This window comes from Scyliorhinus canicula, chromosome 17 (genome assembly GCF_902713615.1).
Source record: "Scyliorhinus canicula chromosome 17, sScyCan1.1, whole genome shotgun sequence".
Classification (NCBI taxonomy): Eukaryota; Metazoa; Chordata; class Chondrichthyes; order Carcharhiniformes; family Scyliorhinidae; genus Scyliorhinus; species Scyliorhinus canicula.
In genome coordinates, this window is record NC_052162.1 from 40,648,408 (window position 1) to 40,672,363 (window position 23,956).

The window sequence follows — 23,956 nt, forward strand, 5'->3', positions numbered from 1 at the left end:
CAGAGAGCAGTGAAGGCAGGGTCAATTAATATTTTATGCAGAGGTAGATAAAGTCTTGACTAACAAGGGAGTCAAAAGTTATCGGGGGTAGGCGGAAAGTGGAGTGGAGGCCACAATCAGATCAGCCATAATCTTATTGAATGGCAGAGCAGGCTCGAAGGGCCAAATGGCCTACTCTCGCTTCTAATTCATATGTAAATTGGCAATGAAACGGAGGATCTGTCAGGCAGTACACTGTCTGGCCTATTGGGGAATTTAAGTTATAGAGTTTTTGATCTCTGAAATTAAGCAGAGCAATACTTCTTGCCAGAGTGTATGAAAAACAAGATCAAGCACCAGTTAACCTACTCCACAGCAATTACTACTGTACTCAACACCAATCTATAGCCCTTTCTGCAGATCTGCATCATCTGTCATTATGGAAGGAGTTCCTTCAAATTAGTCTGAGACAACTAATCTAACATTTCTGATTGGTCCATTTATTTTAGGTGATCACATTCTTAAAAATATGAATTGTAAGTGTATTTTCCGCTATTTTAAGGAGATATTCTTGATAAAGATGGTGGCCCTGACAGAGGACCTAAATAGAGGTAAGCGGAAATGTATTAATATTAAATTCAATGAAGAGTACTATTTATTCTGTCAGATGTAGAACCCAGTTCATATGAAAAGTCAAATTAGTACCCAATTGCATTTTGGTTGATTTATGCAAAACCATGCTTGGAGCCCAAAGAAACTCTTGTAGATAATTGAGAACACATATACTGGAAGTAATAAATCCAACTTGCACTGTGTTACAAAATTCCAAGCTGGTAACAGTCACAGTTGGCATATTTTACAATAATCCCCATACTTCGGCAGTACTGAAACACCAAAGTGGCGGAAATTCTCTCGTAATAAATGCATTTATCACATCTACAGATAGTTACAAAAACATGTACCTCACATTTTAAAAATAGCGCTACGCTAATATCTTTTTCTAAAAGAAATGTAATATCCAAAGCCTTTGGTGAATACAAAAAAATGTTTTATGACTTCACAATCAATAATGCAAACAAAAAAATACAGGCAAATATTCTCCAGTCCTCCACTACCTTCCCTGTCCCACACCCCGTTAAAATGCTACACATCCATTGTAGTGGTATTTTTATTCCACCCAACAGGAAGTTTCACTCTGAGGTCACTTCTCCCTTTAAACATGCTACTGTTGGCAGTTGTGTACAGTCCAGTCAGATCCATGGCATATTTCAAACTTTCTGCTTTAGAGCAAAATGGAGATAAAGCCCGAGATAACCCAACAGCCCTGTATCCTTTACCATCAAGTTCAGACCCAGAATCAGAGTACTGAATCATGGGTGAAGTTTTGGAAAAATCAACCTCCTGTCTTTCATTTAATGAAGATGAAACATATGCCTGCTTGCCATTAGTGTTTTCTCTTAAAGAATTAAAAGAAACAGTCCCTGCCTGTAACACACAACTGTCATTTTGCAATGGTAGATGGGAGGGTCTGACCAACTTTCTAGGATTGTGAGGCATCTTATTGTTAATCACAGGTTCCAGGTGCCTTTTAGCAGTAGACTGGTTCTGAGCTGTCAGTTTAACAGAATTAGATTTACAGAGTATACTCATATCAGTGTGCTGGGTGCCTGAATTTGTATCCGTAAGGCATAAAGATTTGGATGCAGTGCTTCTCTTATCTGAAGACAAAGGCTCTTGCTTGTATTGTGCGAGTTGCTGCCCCAGGCGATTTGAAATGTGTGCAGTCTCCTGGGTTTCCAAACAAACTGCTTGACCAGTTCTTTTGCCAAACCAATGGGAAGCAGATCCTTTCTTACCATCCTGTTCATACTGAAGAACATCAGGAGACTGTGGTGCGCTCTTTGATGCTGTAGTGACCTTTGACACATACAAATCAATGAGTTCAGATTCCAAGCTGTCAGTGTCAAGGGACCTGCTCCTTCTGTTAAGGGATAACGGAGCTGGCAACGATGGACTTAATTTATAAAGGCTAACATGGCGTGGAAGACTGGCAACACCCCAGCAATTGCTATGGAAGGAATTCTGGGTGCACATATGAAACATTCCGTCATCACAGTTGTGATAAAGATCTTTCTCCATGTAACTGTCATCAAAGGCCTCACAAGATGCAGAAATGTCCTCATCGGTGACCATTTCACTTTGCTGGTCACATTCCCCCTCATTCTCAACATCGACAACATCAAATGTTACCATCGCTGGAAGAGCATGTATATCCTGTGTAAATTGAGAACTCGAATCAGAACTCCCAAGGCTATTAGAGAGATTGGGATAAAGTTTTCTATTTGCTGTGAATTCAACTAAAGCCTGTGAGTAATTGATAGCTTGTTCACATTTCTCCTCTGTCTTTTCTGCTCTATTATAGGCAAAACAATTTCTGCATGAATCTTCAACTGCTCCTTGGACATTTGTATTTTCCAAAACTAAATTCTTCATACCACGATTCTCACCATCTTTCATTTGTTGTCTCCATTTATTACACTTTTCACTTTTATATTCTTGCATGCATTTGGCCCCTGGCATCTTATTGTGAAGCTTTGTAACGCTGTAGCTTCCACACACACTTGGCCGGCTCCCAATATGTTTATTATTGGCTTCTTTTAGGCAGCTAGATTCCTGTAGATCTGTCCAATTCTGCTCATCAGCTCTGTCTGGCACGTAATCATCTTTCACCTTCCCACTTCTGCTCAGACCATGTGAAACAAGTGGCTCTATGCACAAACCAGCTTGTTGGCTTTTGGCAACAGTACTGACAGCTTCTGCAGCAGTGTTACTAAGTTCAGTATTGCGCACATCACCAAAAAACATATCCCTTTCTTGAAAGGCCAAGCCTTTTTTGAGTGCTGTCTTTTCATCTGATTCCCAACAGGTCAACTGCTGCATGTGGGCTAATTGGTTTTTGTCTTCCCGAATAAAAGCAAATTTCTCTTCTCCTGAAGTAAGCAATACACTTTGTTTGCTTGGAATACAAGAAACATTTATATCTTCTTGCACAGAGAAATTTAAAATCGATGTAAAGGAGGTTCGGAAAGGTGACTTTGTTTCTAAGGACTGCTTTTCACTCGGTGGGGAATTCATGAGGCTATCATTCTGTTCAACAAGCAGTTCATATAAGGCATCCCCACTGTAGCTATCCCTTGGAAGCCGTTCATTTTGGCTTTGGCTGATGCTATCTGCCCCTTCTTCATCATGGCCTGGGGTGGTGGAGTCGTAATAACCTTCGTCACTATTTGGTGCTGATTCCTGGTGGTCACTCTGAGGTGTCACCAGTTCACTGCTGTTGATTGCACTATCAGTGATGCTCCTCAGAACACAAGGATCTGCCAGATTGATATGCAAGGCAGAGTGCTCAACGTCACTGGGGGATCTTGGACACTCACCTCCGTCCTCAGCTATATTCTGACTGCTGTCGTAGAGCGTCACTGCCCCTGTTGCTTTATCCCACAGTGCTTTAAGATATTCATCATCCACTTCATCCGGAGTAGCCATTTCTTCGCCGCCACCCTGGTAAGTAACCAAACATGAACTTCGTTTCCCAGCTGTTCTTCCCCTCTCACCAGACACCATACTTTCAGCAATACTATCATCATCATGGTCAGCAGTAATATCCCCACAGCCTGTTAGTGAATCAAAGCTCTTCAGCGAGGTCACGTCACCAAAAATCAAGCTGATTTGATCAAAAGAATGCACTGATGGTGGATCATGGTCGATGCAATTAGGTTTTACAATATCTGGCATACTACCAAAACTAGAGTCCATTTTAAGAACAGCAGCACCTGTCTTCCCATTTAATGTCTTAATTTCAACAGGGCTTACTTTTCTTACCTCTGCACCAGATGTCTCAAAGTCATTTCTCTTATTTTTCAGTGTTTTTTCTGTTTTAGTAGCACATGATTCAGACAAAGAACTTGTACTATTTACAGTCCCAATTTTATCTATAAAATCACCAGTCCCTGAATGGTTCATTTTATATGAAGGCTTTAGGTTTAACTCCACCAAGCCCTTTTTAACATCAGCCCGTACTCCCTCCTCTCCCGCTGTCATTTGTTCCGTATGTGCAAAATCAGCAGCAGCATGGTTGCTGTCCAGGGGATCTCCTTTAGCAGAATCAACAGCTTTATTCTTTTTGTGACGCCTGATACTATTAAACAGGCCCCTCAGTCCCTTCTTTGATCTCCGCACACTCGAGGTCTTGTCAGTACTCTGTTTCTGAGAAAAACATTCAGAGTTCTCTGACCGTAGTGACTCAACTTTATAGAAATCAGAGTTTACATTGATATCAAGTACTGAGTGCTCACTTTTAGAGCCACATAAGCTTCTTGCTGCAGCAGAGTTGCAACTAGATGAATCAGTATATCCACTCCATCCAGTATCAGATCCTTCCTTCTGGTTGATGTCCAACACCACTTCACTTATGCCACTGTGAGTTTTGCTTTTGGCAATTCCTTTTTTGGAGGGTCCCTTTACTTGTCCTTTGTTCTTTATTGTGAAAAAGCTAGGCAGTGTGCAAATGTTCTTCCTTCCTCCAAACAGTTTGAATGCCGTTTTCTTAAGCTTCCCAGAAGACTGCTCAGCATCAGTGGCATCAGTACACTCTGATGGTGCTCGCACAGCTGCTCCCTGGGCCTGGTTCCCTCTGGCAAGTTCCCCACGGCCCGCAGACAAAGCCTTTGTTCCAGCTGTCTCTTCCTTGCTGTCAGTTTCCATGGCAACTGTGCCTATACACAGGTGCATTCAGCTGTAAATTGGGTCAGACGCACAAGCACCCAAATCATCGCCACAAAGTCTGTGTACCTGCTCAACCATCATTGTCCTGCAAAAAAAAGATAGAAAATCAAGTTGTAAACTGGAAAGGGGAAATTTTCTACACATTTATTATTGCCTGATTAGCCATTATCTGCTGACATAATTTGACTTCTATACAGCAGTTTCAACACCGTTGAATCACTAAATGAGAGAATCACAACTTCAAAGAATTTTTAAATGGAATTTTGCAATACTGTAATAATTTAAAGAATGGTCTCCAATCAACACTACTAACGCACAGAGAGCATTGCAAAGACAATGCCAATAAAACAACCACCAGCTAAAACATATCAAAGGTGCCTTTATATTTTTTTCCCTGCACCCCATACCTCCCCCACCCCTACCCACCACAAAATTGTCTGTCCTCCTCAGTTGATAGCACAGATTCTTGCAGAAAGACTGTCCACGGTGCCACACCTCATCTAAGTAACCATATGTCTGAATCTTGATGGTATTAGCATGCTATTTGACTGTAGAGGCTACTACAGTGGTGCTTGACCTTGTTTGTAATGATCAAGCAGACATACTTCCAAGCATGGATCAGTGGGAAAAAAATCAGGGACGGGAAAACGGTGCATTCTGCCCACCCCACATGCTCTCAACTGAGATCAAATGTATTGCCCCTTACTGAAGTTGATGACCTTATAGATGACAAACACAGATAGCAGAAACATTAATCTGCAATAAATGGAAACTCATTCCTTCAAAGTAAAATGCCAGCTGGTTTCAGAAATGCTCCAAGGAATCATCTTGTGGTGAACAATGTCAGAAGAGAACAAAAAGAATTTTAGATTGCACTATATTTGCCACAAATTGCTGAAAATGAGAATTGAGTCCAGCACAGTGCCAGCATCATTCCCTCTGGGACTCATGAACATTGTGCTCAATGATCTCTCCCCTTAGTCAATGGAACAAAAGAATAAAGATTGAGTGAATGACAAAAGTATGATAAATTGGAGTCAAATCAGAGAAAGAGAGAGTGGATTAAGAGGGAATAAAAGAGACAAAAGGGTAGGGAAAGGAAAAGTGATTTATTTATTTTTTAAAACCTCCAGAAACAATTTACTACCTAATGGAGTGAAGGCCCAGTTTCATTGCTCCCTTTCTGGAGCTCCATAGTCATTAACAGGGTCCCTATGCCATTAATTACCTATATTAAATTGCTGTAGTGAGATTACTTCTCATTAACAATGTAGATCCTTCAATTCTATTACATCCAATAAACATCAACATGGAAGGTCCTGGCAAGATGGTAATTTTTTTGGATTTGGCCTTGGGTACTGTTCTAATGACCCTCAATGGAAGCTTGAGGAACAGAACCTCAGCTCTTGATTAGGCACTTTACAGCCTTCTGGACTTGAGACCCAGTTCAACAATTTTAGATCAAATTGTTTCACCACTCATTTTCTTTCCAGACAGTGGCCGGAGGTAGTGATCCTCTCTTGCCATTTATATGGACCACTGGACACATCTTTTATACTAATTGTGTTACCATCTCCTTTTGACTTGCACATGCCTCTCTTCTGCCATTTAATCTCTCCTGCACTCCACCTTTTCAGAGCTACCCATTTGTTCTTTCAACCCCTTTCCCTGCCTCTGTACGTGCTTAAAACCTATTACATCTCTAACTTTTCCCAGTTCCTTTGAATGGTCGTCACTGTGAAATGTTGATGTCTCCCTCCTCTCACCACCCCCCACCTCAGATGCTGCCTTATCTGGTGAGGATTTGCAGCATCCTGTTTTATCTCAGCTTTCAAACATCTGTTTTCATATTTGTGGTAATTGATAATTACACAGGCTGGAGGGTATAATTGTAGCATGACAAATTCACAAAAGTAGTTTTTATTCTAAAAGTAGGCACAGAGATCTATAATAGAAATAGAGAGATAACAGGGTGTATGACCTAAACAAAGAATGGAAATACAGCTATGGTCCTGGCCAACATTCTCGCAACCTGCTGCACCCAAAACATATACTTCGCCATGACACTCTCGGGTAAAATCGCACGGGAGGGGGGGGGGGGATCAACCAATGAATATAAAAACTTTATTTTTCAAAGAGGTTAGACATTCCACTTATTTGATTCTTGAAGAGAACATGTGGCAACATTTTAACATTATGTATAATACAAGATAACACAAAATTATCAGTTACCCGAAATTCTGGACTCCATCAGCCTGCAAATCAAGCCGCTAGTACCCTTTCAGTCAAAACAGGAAAATTTCACACACCCATCTTACACTTTACTGATATCCTGATTTAAATATTATGAAATCATTCAATATATTTACATTTTAATTTCTATTTTCTACTAAGCTGAATTACTTCCTAACCACAAAATCAATTACTTGAGAATATACCCAGACGTTGTTTTAAAAATCTAACTCGAATCCAAGCCTTTGCTTCCCTCTGTGACCATAACTGCCAGCTGGAGTTCATGCAACCCAAAAATACAGACAATTCTGCAAATACAAATTCAGCAAAAATACTCTGAATGGGAACAAAATTGACACGTCGGGCTTCAGGCTTCTTCACCTTTGCTGACACTTGTAGCAGAAGATCTTACCCAAGCACCAGTTATTGCTACATGCAAATGAAAGTTATGCAACCTGGAGGGCATCGCAGCAAGACCAACCTAGTTTTCATCCAAGACATTTGAGCGTTACTGAACAACTAGTTAGAGCAGAGACTCTGACCGATGTGTTTCCCCCATTAGTCTAAACAGGACCAACAAACTCCATTATATGGCAAAAAGAATTGCATTTAAATTGTGCCTTTCACGGCTGCAGGATAACACATTAGTTAAAGTTTTTTTTGAAGTGTAGTCGCTGTTGTAATGTCAGAAAGCTACCAGCCAATACTGCCAGATCCTACAAGCAGTAATGGTATGATGACTAGATTATTGTATTAGTAGGGTTTAGTAGGGTTGATTGTGGGATAAATTTCTTTGCACTATTTGTTTTTGGGATGTATGAATCACTGTCAAAGCCAGCAATTATTGTGCATCCAAAATGCCCCTGGAGCTGGAGCTACCTTCTTGAACAGCTGCAGTCAATTTGGCTTTTCTGTATCGATTAGTTACAATAACTGAGCAACTTGTTAAACTATTAGTTTCTGGGCGATTGGAGTCACATACAGGCTGAAGCTAGTTTTTTTATTCCAGATTTATTACTTAATTGAATTTAGAAAATATTTTTATTGAGGCATTTATAATTTGAACATTTTTCAACAATAACATCCAACAGAACCCACAATTAAATAACCATCATCAACCCCCACCCCCCAAACGCAAACCCATACCAACATATTTAATTGAACTGCCATGGTGGAATCTGACCTCGAGTCTCTGGAGCATTAGTCCAAACCTCTGGATTACTTGTCTGGTAACAGTGGTCCACTATGCAACTGTCCCCACCGTGGTTAATTACCATCCCCTCCTCAACTCTAAATAGTGCCATTGGATCTTTTACCTTCGCCTGAGAATGGACAGTACCTCAGTTCAACATCTCATGTGAAAGACAACACCTCAGGCAGTGTAGCACCACTTCAGTGCAGAATTGGTACAACTTTAATGTTTTACACGAGTTGTAGGAGGCCGCCACATTTGAGGTGAGAAAGAAAGGTTGGATAGGAAGCAGGGAATAAATATGTAGCCAAAAATATGTGCTTTTGAAAGGGAATGGGAAGAAAGGATGTCAGAGCAGTGGTTTCAGAAAATAAATCCCAAAAGGCAGAACATTATGGCAGAAAGAATGCCCTCTAACAGTGCCAAGGATGGACCTATGATAAGCAGTAATGCAGGATATAGATGGGTTCTACAGTTGAAATAAATCAATTCAATAAGATCAGGCAGACCCAGTGCTACTGAGGTCAGGACCTGTAGGTCTTGATGGCTGACATGGTTTGGCCGACTGCTCAGAACTGATCAGGTGAATTCTTGCTATTTTTTGTATATTAAGAAGTCTTACAACACCAGGTTAAAGTCCAACAGGTTTGTTTCAGACATGAGCTTTCGGAGCGCAGCTCCTTCTTCAGGTGACTGGAGAGGTATGATCCAGAAACATTCATATAGACAAAGTCAGCGATGCCGGACAATGCTTGGAATGCGAGAATTTGCAGGTAATCAAATCATTACAGATCCAGAGAGAGGGATAATCACAGGTTAAAGAGGTGTGAATTGTCTCAAGCCAGAACAGTTGGTGGAATTTTGCAAGTCCAGGCCAGATGGTGGGGAGTGGATGTAATGCGACATGAATCCAAGATCCCGGTTGAGGCCGCACTCATGCGTGCGGAACTTAGCTATAAGTTTTTGCTCGGCAATTCTGCGTTGTCGCATGTCCTGAAGGCTGCCTTGAAGAACGCTTATCCGGAGATCCGAGGCTGAATGCCCTTGACTGCTGAAGTGTTCCCCGACTGGAAGGGAACATTCCTGCCTGGTGATTGTCGCACGGTGCCCGTTCATTCGTTGTCGCAGTGTCTGCATGGTCTCGCCAATGTACCACGCTTCGGGGCATCCTTTCCTGCAGCGTATGAGGTAGACTACATTGGTCGAGTCGCACGAGTATGTGCCGCGTACCTGGTGGGTGGAGTTTCCACGTGTAATGGTGGTGTCCAAGTCGATGATCTGGCATGTCTCGCAGAGATTGCCCTGGCAGGGTTGTGTGGTGTTGTGGTCGCTGTTCCGAAGGCTGGGTAATTTGCTGCAAACAATGGTTTGTTTGAGGTTGCGTGGTTGTTTGAAGGCCAGTAGTGGGGGTGTGGGTATGACTTTGGCAAGATGTTCATCTTCATTGATGATGTGTTGAAGGCTGCGAAGAGGATGTCGTAGTTTCTCCGCCCCAGGAAAGTACTGGACGACGAAGGGTACTCTGTCAGTGGTGTCCTGTGTTTGTCTTCTGAGAAGGTCGGTGCGGTATTTTGCTGTGGCGCGTTGGAACTGTCGATCGATGAGTCGAGCGCCATATCCCGTTCGTATGAGGGCATCTTTCAGCATATGTAGGTGTCTGTTACGCCCTCGTACGAACGGGATATGGCGCTCAACGCATCGATCGACAGTTCCAATGCGCCACAGCAAAAAACCGCACCGACCTTCTCAGAAGACAAACACAGGACACCACTGACAGAGTACCCTTCGTCGTCCAGTACTTTCCTGGGGCGGAGAAACTACGACATCTTCTTCGCAGCCTTCAACACATCATCAATGAAGATGAACATCTTGCCAAAGTCATACCCCCACCCCCGCTACTGGCCTTCAAATAACCACGCAACCTCAAACAAACCATTGTTTGCAGCAAATTACCCAGCCTTCAGAACAGCGACCACAACACCACACAACCCTGCCAGGGCAATCTCTGCAAGACATGCCAGATCATCGACTTGGACACCACCATTACACGTGGAAACTCCACCCACCAGGTACGCGGCACATACTCGTGCGACTCGACCAATGTAGTCTACCTCATACGCTGCAGGAAAGGATGCCCCGAAGCGTGGTACATTGGCGAGACCATTCAGACACTGCGACAACGAATGAACGGGCACCGTGCGACAATCACCAGGCAGGAATGTTCCCTTCCAGTCGAGGAACACTTCAGCAGTCAAGGGCATTCAGCCTCGGATCTCCGGATAAGCGTTCTTCAAGGCAGCCTTCAGGACACGCGACAACGCAGAATTGCCGAGCAAAAACTTATAGCTAAGTTCCGCACGCATGAGTGCGGCCTCAACCGGGATCTTGGATTCATGTCGCATTACATCCACTCCCCACCATCTGGCCTGGACTTGCAAAATTCCACCAACTGTTATGGCTTGAGACAATTCACACCTCTTTAACCTGTGATTATCCCTCTCTCTGGATCTGTAATGATTTGATTACCTGCAAATTCTCGCATTCCAAGCATTGTCCGGCATCGCTGACTTTGTCTATATGAATGTTTCTGGATCATACCTCTCCAGTCACCTGAAGAAGAAGCTGCGCTCCGAAAGCTCGTGTTTGAAACAAACCTGTTGGACTTTAACCTGGTGTTGTAAGACTTCTTACTGTGCTCACCCCAGTCCAACGCCGACATCTCCACATTTTGTATATTAGTATGACAAAAAATTGATATTTAAGTCTCCACAAAGCACAGAAGAAACTCATCTGGCGGGTGTGGTTAGTGGAAGTGAAAATGCTTGACATCAATAAAGGTAAACAGCGTGAACAACTTGTGATAACAAACCCTGTATTTCAAGATTATCTGTAGCCACTGATTTGCTTCAAGCCATTTTAAGTTATACAAATTAGTCACACTTTGACTAATGATACTGTCAAAATTTAATTCAAAGCAACCAAGCAGGGGTTAATTATTAGTTGGCAAATTTACAAGCAATGGACACGATTGTAAAATAACTTTTGTGCAATGCATCTGGACACCCATTATTTTAAATATAAATCACATGCACATTACTGAACACACTTGGGGGTATTGGCAATTAACAGAGAAAATAGTATTACAACTCAAGATGTGAAATTTCCAACATGTACAAGCCTAAAGGCAAATAAATAATCAGGAGGAATAAATGCACATAGCTTTGCTCTGCGAAAAACTGAAAATGGTACACTGCCCTCCAATAGCAACCAAGACTCAAATCCTTTCAATATTTTCACTCCACTGAATACAGCACAAAACAGCAGCGTGATTATTTAATAATATAATTCCTTGGATCAAAGCAGATATTTTGAACAAGCATTGTTACTTATAATATAGCAACTAACCCAGGGTCCAAAGCCGGCAAACAAATACTCAGTTGTAGGTTGCAGAGTGGCAGGCATTACAATTATCAAAGTATTCTTGCTGAAAAAATGAGAGGACACAAGTCTGCAACCATATAACGTCCCTGCAAATCCCAGTTTCCCAAGGGCAGCATGGTGGTGCAGTGGTTAGCACTGCTGCCTCACGGCATCAAGGACCCGGATTCGATCCCGGCCCCGGGTCACTGTCTGCGTGGAGTTTGCACATTCCCTCCGTGTCTGCGTAGGCTTCACCCCCCAACCCAAAGATGTGCAGGGTAGATGAATTGGCCACGCCAAATTGACCCTTAATTGGAGAAAAAGAATTGGGTACTCTAAATTTAGTTTTAAAAATGTCCCAGTCTCCAATTTTGCAACCAGGGAGGCCAGTACCAGTGAACGAGGCATTAAACAATTGTAAAGACTGCATTCTGACAAAGCAAGGTAGAGAAAAGAAAGTCTATATAAGAGAGAAAGGAAACAGAAGATGAGTAAATCTAGTAATGCGAAGAACAGCCTTAATAATTGTCTTATCAAGTTACCTCCACTTTTTATTTTGCTTCGAAGTCTGATGAATGTCTGACCGCTTATCTAGTATATTACTGTATTTATTATTGATTTGACTGCGGTTCTTGTATTTATTTTAAGGTATATGGTCTTACATTCCACAGTTGTTTTGCCATTCTTTCTCTGGCTCAGATGACAGTTGACATTTGAAGTATCAAGCACCGCCGTTGCTCCAGATTAGGAGCAAGATCTCCTTGGCTGACACATGCGAGAACATGCCACAAATGCTTCTTCTGGTTGTGACTGGTCTTAACTTTTGTCACCATGTTGTTTCATCCTGAAGCAGCAATACAGCTCGTTAACAAATCTCCCAAGAGGTCCTGTTCCAGCTCCAGCCTGTCATGGGTTCAACAAAAGATTCTCCCTCAGGAGGGGTTGCGATGGTGCCAGGGGTAAGAGAGAGTATTAGGAAGGGGACACAGGGATAGAGAAGGGGACACAGGGATAGAAAAGAGGATGGGAGAAAGGCAATAAGAGAAAGGGAGGTGCAATGGGAAAATCAGAGGTGTCTGGGTGTTTTGCAATATAAGAGCAGTTAGAAATAGTCTCTTTTCGAGGCCGTGCTTGGGGGGGGGGGGGGGGGGGGCAAAGGTGTTAAGGGGGTTTAATGAAGGAAGTGGGAAGGGTGGACCCGTGGAGTTATTTACACCCACGGGAAAGGGAGTATTTTTTTTTCAACTCGGTGCATAAGGTGTTTTCGTGAATCGATTTTTTTTGTGGTAGTGAAGGCGTTGCTGGCTGGGGTAAAGAATGTAGAGTACTCGGCAATCGCAATATCGGATCACACGCCACACTGGGTGATGTAGTCCTGGAGAAGGGACCGGCCCAGGGGCCAAGGTGGAGGCTGGATATGGACTTGCTGGCAGACCCAAACTTTTGTATTAAACTGGGGACGGTGATGGAGGAGAATGGGGAGTTTAATCGAAATGTGGAGGTCTCATCGTCAGGGGTTTGGGAGACATTGAAGGCGGTAGTGAGGGGTGAGGTCATCGCATTTAAGACAAAGGTGGATAGGGAGGCCCTAGAGGAGCGGCAGCAGCTGATAGAGGAGATTTTGGAAGCAGATGGAAGATATGCGGGGGATCCAGAGCTGCTGGTGAGGAGGAAGGAATTGCAGGCGGATTACGGGCAGGGCGGTTCGGCAGTTGAGATGAGCGCAGGGGTGTGTAAATGAGTAAGGCCAGTCGATTGTTGGTGGGCCTGCTCCGTTGGCAGGCAGCGTCGAGGGAGATATGTGAGGATTAGGGATGGGACAGGAGAGGTGGCTGTGGTTCCAGAGCAGGTGAACATGGTGTTTGAGGACTTTTATAGGGGATTATACAAGTTGGAGCCACCGTTAGATGAGTCGGGTATGAGGGAGTTTTTCGAGCAGCTGGAGTGTCCGGAGGTGGGAAGGGCCGGGTTAGAGGAGCCATTTGAGTTGGAGGAAGAGAAGTTGGAAAGGCAGTCAGGTAAGGAACCAGGGCCGGATGGGATCCCGGTGGAGTTTTCAGCTACTTACATGTTAACAAATAAAAAGTTTAAGAACAAGTTGGTGCCACTGATGGTGGAAATGTTTGAGGATGTGATGGTGAAGGGGGGTTACCTGAGATTATGAGGCAGGCATGTATTTCATCGTAACTGAAAATGGATAAGGACCCAGTGGAGTGTTGGGCATATAGGCCCATTTCTCTACTGAATGTGGATGCCAGGATATTGGCGAAGGTACTGCCAGTGAGGCCGGAGGGGTGTCTTCCAAAGGTGATGGGGAGAATCAGATGGGCTTCGTCTAGGGCAGGCAGCTGTCGTCGAACTTGTGGCTGCTGAATGGGGTGCTTTCTCCGGCAGAGGGGAGGGAGTTAGAGGTGGTGGTGACGTTGGATGCGGAGAAAGCATTTGACAGAGTGGAGAGGAGGGATCTGTTTGCAGTACTGGAGAATTTTGGGACTGGGCCTAAGTTTATAGCTTGGGCAAAATTGCTATATACAGCTTCTATATGGACAAATAAGACGCAGTCGGAGTACTTCCCACTATTCAGGGGAACGAGGCAGGGGTGTCCCATGTCCCCACTCTTATTTGCGTTGGCTATAAAGTGGATTGGTTCGGGCCTATGGGAGGGGGGGTGGGGGAGCAGGATGTCTATGTACGCAGATGGTTTACTGCTGTATATCACGGACCCAGGCTCTTCAGTGAGGGACATCATGAGGCTGCTGGTACAATTTGGCCCATTTTCAGGCAATAAATTGAATCTAGGGAAGAGTGAGTGTTTTGTTGCATCTCCTTTGGATAGAGGTGCAGAAGTGGAGGGGTTGCCATTTAGGGTGGCGACAACTCATTTTAAGTGCTTGGGGGTGCAGATAACACAGGTGCTGCTGGGGGTGACTCCGTAAGCTAAATTTCACAAGCCTCGTAGGGAAGGTGGAGGAAGATTTGGGGAGGTGGGATAGTCTCCCTTTGCCGTTGGCTGGCCAAGTAATAATAATAATCGCTTATTGTCACAAGTAGGCTTCAATGAAGTTACTATGAAAAGCCCCTAGTCGCCACTTTCCAGCGCCTGTTTGGGGAGGCCGGTACGGGAATTGGACCCGCGCTGCTGGCCTTGTTCTGCATTACAAGACAGCTGTTTAACCCACTGTGCTAAACCAGCCCCAGTACAGGCAGTCACAGCTGTTGGCCGGTCTCATCATTTGTGGGGGCAGGGAAAGTGGCAAGGATCAGGAAGGCGGTGCTCCATAAGAGGCGGCAGTCAGAGGGGTGGGGGGGTGGGGGGCTTGGTTTTCGACGTTGTTGCACTATTACTGGCCAGTGAATGCGGAGAAAGTGCGGGGCTGGAGGAGTAGGAGGCTTTGTGGGTGGGGATGGAGGTGGGGTCCTGTAAGGGGTCGGGGTTGCGGACACTGGCACTGGTGCCGCTAGTTGTTCTGGGAATCCGGTAGTGGTAGCCACGTTGAGGATCTGCGGGCAATTTAGACAGCACTTCAAGTTGAGGACGGGGTCAAGGGTGATGCCGATAAGAGGGAATCACGGGTTTGAGCCAGGGAGGATGGATGCAAGGTTCCGTGGATGGGAGGAGAAAGTGGTGAAAGAGGTGAAGCATCTGTTCTTGGAGGGGAGATTCACAAGTTTAGTTGGAGTTTTTGGCCTTGGAAAAGATCAAATTTACCCTGAGAGGGCAGATGACGGGTTCCCCTAGAGATGGGGGTTGTTTATTTTGCATTTTGGAGAGCTGGTTTCTGCCAAAAGGTTGGGGGGCGTCGGGCATTGTTTTGTGTAAAAATGTTAAAATGTCACCTTCGGCCATACTAGTTTGAATAAAAAGGGCCAGCACGGTGGCGCAGTGGTTAGCACTACTGCCGCACAACAGCCGAGGATCCGGGTTTGATCCTGGCCCCGGGTCACTTTGCATGTGGAGTTTGCACATTCTCCCAGTGTCTGCTTGGGTCTCACCCCCACAACCTAAAGATGTGCAGGGTAGGTGGATTATCCATGCTAAATTGGCCCTTAATTGGAAAATTTAAAAAAAAAAATTTTAAATGTTGAATAAAAATATTTTTCATAAAGAAAATGAGTCTCATTTAATATTTTATTGCAAATCAAATGAAAAAATCCTACAAGGTTATCTTCCTTGGTCTTCATTTCATTAAGTGTATTAGTTGGCTTTCTTGTTCAAAACTCTGTACAATGTTTTGTACATGCTCTCATCCAGATCTGCAAAAATTCTTCAACTTCACTTCCAGTTTCCGCCCCTCCATCACTTTCACCCGGTCCATCTCAGACACTTCCCTTCCCTTCCTTGATCCTTCTGTCTCCATTTCCAGGAATGGACTATCCACTGATATCCACTACAAGCCCACTGACTCCCACAGCTGTCTGGACTACAGCTCTTCGCACCCTACAGCCTGTAAGGATTCCATCCCTTTCTCTCAACTCCTTTGCCTCCATCGCATTTGTTCCGATGATGCCACTTTCCAAAATGGTTCTTCGAAAACGTGTTCCTTCTTCCTCAACCGTGATTTCCTACCTACAGTTGTTGACAGGACCCTCAACAGTGTGCGGTCCATCTCCCGCGCCACTACCCTCGCCCCCTCCCCTCCCTCCCAGAACAAGATAGAGTCCCCCTCGTTCTCACATTTCATCCTACCAGCCTCCGTATGCAAAGCATAATCCTCCACCCTTTTCACCAGCTTCAGCGTGATGCCACCAGCAAACACATCTTCCCTTCACTCCCTCTGTCAGCATTCTGCAGAGACTGTTCCCTCAGAGATAATCTAGTCCACTCCTCCACCATACGCAGTACCTCTCCCATCACCCATGGCACCTTCCCATGCAATCGCAGAAAGTGTAACACCTGCCCCGTTACCTCTTCCATGCTTAACATCCCAGGCCCAAAACACTCATTCCCGGTTTAGCAGTGTTTCACTTGCATCTCTTTCCATTTGGTCTACTGCATTCGCTGCTCCCAATGTGGTCTCCTCTATATTGGAGAGACTAAATGCAGACTGGGTGATCGTTTTGCTGAGCATCTTTGGTCTGTGCGCATTCAGGACCCTGACCTTCCCATTGCTTCCCATTTTAACAAAAATATCCTGCTCCTATGCCCACATGTCTGTTCTTGGCCTGCTGTAATGTTCCAGTGAAGCTCAACACAAACTGGAGGAACAACATCTCATCTTCCGGTTAGGCACGCTACAGCCTTCCGGTCTCAACATTGAATTCAACAACTTCAAATGATCGGCTCTACCCCACCTCAACCCACTTGTTTTCATCCCATTTTATTTTAACTGTCTTTTACCATTTCTTTCTTTCTTAATATATATTTAAACCCCCTAATCTTATCCACATTTCCTTAATCTTTCTCCTCTTTGCTTCCCCCTTCCCCTCCCCCCACATCTACAATTCATCCTCTGATGTTAGTTTCTCTGCTGTTTGGCCTTTCACATCTTGTGTTCTCTCTGGGGACTGCCATTAGCACTCTTTCCCCTTGGTTTCAGTGGCTATTAGCACCCGGTTTCCCTGGGTTTCTGTGGCTATGACTCATCTTTCATTCTCACTCCACAGTATAAATATTTCCCACCTTCTCTGTCTGTTAGCTTTGACAAAGAGTCAACAGACTCCAAATGTTAGCACTTTTCTCTCCATACAGTTGCTGCCAGACCTGCTGAGATTTTCCAGCATTTTCTCTTTCGTTTCAGATTCCAGCATCCGCAGTAATTTGCTTTTATTTTGCACAATGTTTTGCGTCTTTTTAAATGATAAACATCTCCAATCCAGTCCAGCCCCATAGTGAACACGACAGAAGCACCGCACAGCAAAATAACAAATGTGCTCTGACCCCCCAAACTCCAGCTTACAGTTCCTTATGTAAAATGCATCATTTTCATTCTCACACCAGGACTCCATAATCCATCACTAAAACTAGAGCCTGCCAGCAATGTAGAATTGTAGCAATGCTGATACCATGATCCCAGATAACAATAAGAAACCCGTCTGGCCAGAACAAAGCCTGTAGAAAGAGCCAGAGATGTCTGAAATTGAAACAGTATCTTTGTCAACCAAAAAAACAGGCCGAGCAACCACAATTTAGAAGATATTGTCAGGAGTTCAGGGTCCATCTGATGCAATCTTGGAAATATGTCGCCGTTCCTTCATTGTCGCTGGGGCAACATCCTGGACTCCCTCCCTAACAGCAGTGTGTGTACCTACGCCTCAAAGTGGTTCGATAAGGCAACACACCACCACCTTCTGAAGGGCAACTAGGGATGGGCAATAAATGCTGGCCTAACCTGAGGAGCCCACATCCAGTAAATGAATAATAAATAAAAAATCTTTTATTGGGTGATCTCAGAACAATGTAGCAACTCTAAAATTACATACTGATTTTGGTAAACTAACCACTGACATAAAGCCCAAAACTGGGTCATCTGCTGCCCTGTTTTGCATCATTTTTTTGAAAAATTGCAAATCTACCTGACTCCCAATTTCCTTGTCTTCCCGGGTATTTGATCACTCCACCAAAACAAACTATTTCCTTTATAATCCTGGAATGTTCAACTATGCCATCTCAAACAATTATCTTAGTAACCCATTATGAGGATTACAATCAGAAAACTGTTATACTAATCTATATCATTATCAGATGTACTCTTTCTTCATAGCCTGGTTATGCACAAGTACAGAAAGTTTGTGATCAAATGTAAAATCTATAAACTCCAGGACTTGTATTGTACAGACCAGGTCAATTGATACCTGAACTAAATCAATGTTTTTGTGTTTGTGTGTGTGTGTGGGGGGGGGGGGGGCATTATTGTCTGTTGAATTCTTCAAGTGAGAACAAGATCAAATACAATAAGTTGAGAGGGGAGGTGAAAAGGAAAATAAATGTAGATAGTAGAAGTAACAGATAGGGTGAAAAGAGGCAGGGAGGAGGTTCTGCAAAGGGTGACTATACCTAGAGTGGATAAGTCACCTGGTTCAGATTACTTTCATCCCAGGGTGCTGAAGGAAGTGGAGGCCGAGGACAGACATGACATAATCTTTCAATTTTTTCCAAATACTGCGGAGGGGCCAATGGAATGGAGAATGGCAAATAGAACACCCTTATTCAAGAAAGGATGCAAAGACATCTGAGCAACTACAGGCCGTTTAGTTTAACTAAAGTTTAACAGACGAGTTTCTTATTGTTATCTGGGATCATGGGATCAGCATTGCTACAATTCTACATTGCTGGCAGGCCCTAGTTTTAGTGATGGATTATGGAGTCCTGGTGTGAGAATGAAAATGATGTTAGTATTTTACATTCAGAACTGTGCTGGAGTTTGGGGGTCAGAGCACATTTGTTATTTTGCTGTGCGGTGCTTCTGTTTTATTGACTATGGGGCTGGACTAGATTGGAGATGTTTATCACTTAAAAAGATTGGACATCTGAGCAACTACAGGCCATTTAGTTTAACATTATGAGTAAGGTTTTAGAAACAACAATCAGCATTTAAAAATTCAACAGGCACGTGGAGAGGTTAATTAAGTAGAGTCAGCTCAGATCTGTGAAAGGAAAATTGTGCTTTACTAATCCAATTTTATTGATGAAGTAACAGAAAAGGTTGTGACGGAAATGTGGTGAATGTTGTTGAAATAAATTTCAAAAAAGCTTTTGAAAAGTACCATATAAAAGGCTTGTTAACAAAATCAAGGCTTATGGAACAAGAGGGTCAGTGTCCAAGTGGATAAAGAAAATTGGCTTAAGGATAGAAACGGTAGGGGGCGGTACAGTGGCGCAATGGTTAACACTGCTGCCTCATGGTGCCGAGGACATGGGTTCGATCCCATGTGGAGTTTGCACTTTCTCCCCATGTCTACATGGCTCTCACCCCCACAATCCAAAGATGTGCAGGGTAGGTTAATTAGAAAAATTATTGGGTACTCTAAATTTATTTTTTAAAAAGGATAGTAAACAGCAAGTCATAGAATCCCTATAGTGGAGAAGGAGGCCATTTAGCTCATCGAGCCTGCACCGATCCTCTGAAAGAGCACTTCGCCCAAGCCCACTTCCCCATCCTATCCTAATAACCACTTAACCTAACCTACACATTCCTGGACACTAAGGGGCAATTGATCATGGCCAATCCACCTAACCCACACATCTTTGGACCGTGGAAGGAAACCGCACCACTCGGAGGAAATCTACGCAGGCACGGGGAGAAAGTGCGAACTCCACCCAAGGCTGCAATTGAACCTGGGTCCCTGACTCTGTGAGGCAGCAGCGTTAACCACCGTGCCGCCCCTTCATGGTACATGGTTGTTTTTCAAAATACAGGATGGGCGACAGTGCTGTTCCCCAAGGGTCAGTGTTAGGACCTTTGTTTTTTTTTGCTATAGATTACTTGGATCTTGGAATGCAGAGTAAAATTTCAAAATTTGGCAATGATACCAAAACTTGCACGAGTGCCAAACAATTAGGATGATACTAATTGACTGCAACATGACGTTGGTAGGCCAGCAGAATGGGGAGATGATGCCAAAATGAAATTTAATGTAGACAAGTATAAAGTGATGTATTTTGGTAAATGCAACAGGGAGACAATATAGACTTTCTGGCAGAATTCTAAGTGTAGGACAAAGGGCTAGTAGGTGCATGTGCATCGATCTTTGAAGGTGGCCGGATACATTCAGGGAGTGGTTAGCAAAGCATTTGAAATCTTGGGTTTCACAAGTCGAGGCAGTGAATGCAAATGCACGGAACGTAAGCTGGACTTTTGTAAAGTTCTGGTTAGGCCACAGTGTGTATTCCAGTTCTGGTCACCACATTTTAGGAATGATGCGAGGGTTCTTGAGATGCTGTTGAGGAGAATTATCAGAATGGTTCCACAGATGGTTGAGTAGTTAGTTACAAGGTTAGGATGAAAAAGATAGAGTTGTACTCCATGGAGCAAAGAAGATTGAGGGGAAATTTGATAAAAGTACAAAAATATGACAGGCTTGGATAAAGTAGACAAAGAGAAAACATTTCTCATTAGCTGATGGTATGAAGACCAGGGGGACACAGGTTTATGGTTTGGGGCAAAAGATGCTGGGGGATTGTGGGGAAGAACCATTTTTACACATTGAGTGACCTTAATCTTTCTGTCCACGAGGATGGCAGAAGTGGAAAGAATCACTGATTTCAAAAGAAAATTGGATAAACACTTGAAAGAAAGAAACTTTCAGGGGTACAGAAATCAAGGGAGAAGTAGGATTGACTGGTTGTTGTACAGAGAGCCAGGATGGACTCAATGAGCCGAACAGCCTCCTTCTGTGCCATAATGACTATGATCTGACAGTAGAAGTCCACAATAGAACAATTACATGTAAACTCTGGAGTAAATGAGCTTCATGAACCAAATGGCCAGTTCTTCATTTCAAACTTCCCATGTGTACACTTGTGAGCAGCGCAAATGTAGTTACATAAATAATATAACATACACCTTTCTATGGTGATTTTCAAAAGTTAACATCTTTTGCAACAGAATATTATTAGTATCTAATTGCCTACATTTACTTACTGGAGGGTAGAGGGTTGGTTGGAAGTTGTTATAAGGGAAATTTCATTGCTACTGTACCAGCAATATAATTTACAATATAACAATATTATATACAATATAATTTACTTATGTTGCCTTAACCATTGCTATCATTAATAAGCAAGTCATCTTCAATCATGAAGAATTGCCGAAAGACTATTTACTGTGCTCTAGAAATTGCCTGACAGTTGGTAACATTTTCATCAGTAATCTATATTAATTAAACAATTTACCAATGGATGGCCATATCTTTATGATTCAATCAACAGTGCAATGAGATTTATTTCTAATTTATTCCCCCCGCTCCTCCTGATTTCACCAAGTTTTGCTGGACAATGGATAGACTAACACCCAGAACCCTTCTAGAGGCTTTCAAAACTCATGCATGATAATTCTTCATGCACAGCTCACTTCAGTACTGGGCTAAATAACAGTGCAAGGTCAAGCCAGGCAATCTTCAGGGCTGAGAATCCTAGATGATTTTTCTCCTCCCTAGCCCAGGAACATTGAAATGGTTGCCCCGTTTGCTGAGCGCAGACCAGGAATCAATCCCCAGATATTCATATACCATTCCAGCTTCATCAAAGCCAAACCACCTTTGTACCAGCCATCTGTTCTCCTATTTTTACTTTGATATTTGTGCAAGTCTTTAAGTGTCTTCCTCAACAAGTTTGAACGGTTATCTTTTGAGCAGACAAGAATGAAATGAGCAGATTGCCTCATTATCCTTTCAGCAAATCACCTTTTTGAACAAAACCCGACTGTACCATGTCAGCTCAGTGATCATGCGCTACAGTCTTAAAGAAAAATTAGAACACAATCAAAAGTTCCGAGGATTGCAATCACATTGCCCTTTATTATCTTTCGCCAACATTACATGATTTCTACTATGTTCAATACAAGTAACTATTGTATTATGAACAGAGCAAGCATTTGGTTTCTGAGGTTAAGGTCAATGTTCAGTTGTTACAATTCTGTTGGAGCTAAACCACACCAAGCAACACCAGGAATTCATCAGCAGCCAAAGGTTCAGGATGCTACCCCTGGCTCCGAGATATTAAGTAGCTTGGTATCTTCCCAATGAATGACAATGTTGTTACTGGCTTTATTTGGCATGTTGCTCACCCTCAGCTAAATCTACTCCCTTCAGACAGGATCGCCAATGTTGCTGGTGGATTTTTGACACGGCACAAAGTGTAATAATTGCACACGCTTGGCTAAAATCATTGGCGGGTCAACATTGAGTGGGTGAACCTGGCAACACTGTAGACTGCGAAAAACTTTCGTTGGGAGTTTGCTGAGTTGATGGTGTCAATGCCACCGATGGTAGGTGGCGAATGGTCAGTCTGCAGCCCCCAGCCCAGCCCCGGCTCCAGGCCTTGACGGATCCCGGCTCCAGCTACTGAGATCCCCGCTTTGTTTAACCCAGAGCCGCCGTTCACTCCCAGCAGCCACGGATCCCCTCCCGACAGACACACACCTCTCCCTCTCTCCCCCTCACTCACCTCTGGCTGCAACTGCCCCCGTCGCCAGGCCCCGAGCCGCTTGCAGCCATACCGCCTGAGCCAGGCCCCACTCTGCGCCCGCGCCACGCCCAACTGTGTGACTGACAGTCAGCTGCTCCAATCAGCGCCCGCTCCCACCCGCCAATCAAGGAGCAAGAGAGCGGGTCTTCCGCCAGCGACAATCAGGGGCAGTTCCAGAGGTGGTCAACAGCAAGGAGCAGGTGTGAGAGAGGGAGAAAGGGAAAGGGAGAGTGTGTGACATAGAGAGAGTGACAGACAGAGAGAGAGAGAGTGACAGACAGAGAGTGACAGAGAGAGAGAGACAGACAGAGAGAGATAGTGACAGAGAGGTCAGAGAGTGACAGAGTGTGTGTGAGACAGAGAGAGAGAGAGTGTGACAGAGAGAGAGTGTGACAGAGAGAGTGTGTGTGACAGAGAGAGTGAGTGACACAGAGAGAGAGAGAGAGTGACAGAGAGAGTGAATGACAGAAAGAGAGAGAGTGAGAGTGACAGAGAGAGAGAGAGTTGTGGTGAATGTAACTCCGTAATTCACACTATTGTATATACATGAGACCATGCATTTGTAAGCGCAGTTGCGTTGCCCGACCACTAAGGGGAAGAGCGCTGGGGATGCTTAGGAGTTTGTACAGGGCTCCACCCTTGGCTCCGCCCACGACTCCTCCCCCTGGACTGCTGTATAAATACCAATGCTCAGAGCCAGTTGTTCAGTTCATCGAGAGTTCAACGTGGAACAGGCTGGCTCTGTTGTAAGTAGATTAAAACCACTGTTCATATCTTAAAGCACGTGTCTAGTGAATTGATGGTTCCATCAAGAGTGACAGAGAGAGAGAGAGAGAGAGTGTCAGAGAGTGACAGAGAGAGAGAGAGTGACAGAGAGAGAGAGTGACAGAGAGAGTGTGTGGTAGAGAGAGAGAGTGTGACAGACACAGAGAGCGTGACAGAGAGAATGACACAGAGAGAGTGACAGAGAGTGAGAGTGACAGAGAGTGAGAGTGACAGAGAGAGAGAGAGTGACAGAGAGAGAGAGAGTGACAGAGAGAGAGAGTTGTGGTGAATGTAACTCCGTAATTCAGACTATTGTATATACATGAGACCATGCATTTGTAAGCGCAGTTGCGTTGCCCGACCACTAGGGGAAGAGTGCTGGGAATGCTTAGGAGTTTGTACAGGGCTCCACCCTTGGCTCCGCCCATGACTCCTCCCCCTGGACTGCTGTATAAATA

General features: G+C 44.0%; 1 protein-coding gene across 1 annotated transcript; it reads right to left on the reverse strand.

Moving 5' to 3' along the window:
• Positions 1–1,010: 1,010 nt before the first annotated feature.
• amer1 (APC membrane recruitment protein 1) lies at positions 1,011–22,800 on the reverse strand. The gene is made up of 2 exons (XM_038774869.1): positions 22,713–22,800; positions 1,011–4,849 (listed from the first exon to the last, which is right to left on the reverse strand). The coding sequence occupies exon 2, from the start codon at positions 4,768–4,770 to the stop codon at positions 1,123–1,125; it is 3,648 nt and encodes a 1,215-aa protein (XP_038630797.1). The 5' UTR covers positions 4,771–4,849; positions 22,713–22,800; the 3' UTR covers positions 1,011–1,122.
• Between the last annotated feature and the right edge of the window lie 1,156 nt (positions 22,801–23,956).

Bases quoted from the DNA above. Each gene is read 5' to 3' on its own strand.
- amer1 (XM_038774869.1), bottom strand. From the start codon at position 4,770: ATGCACCTGTGTATAGGCACAGTTGCCATGGAAACTGACAGCAAGGAA.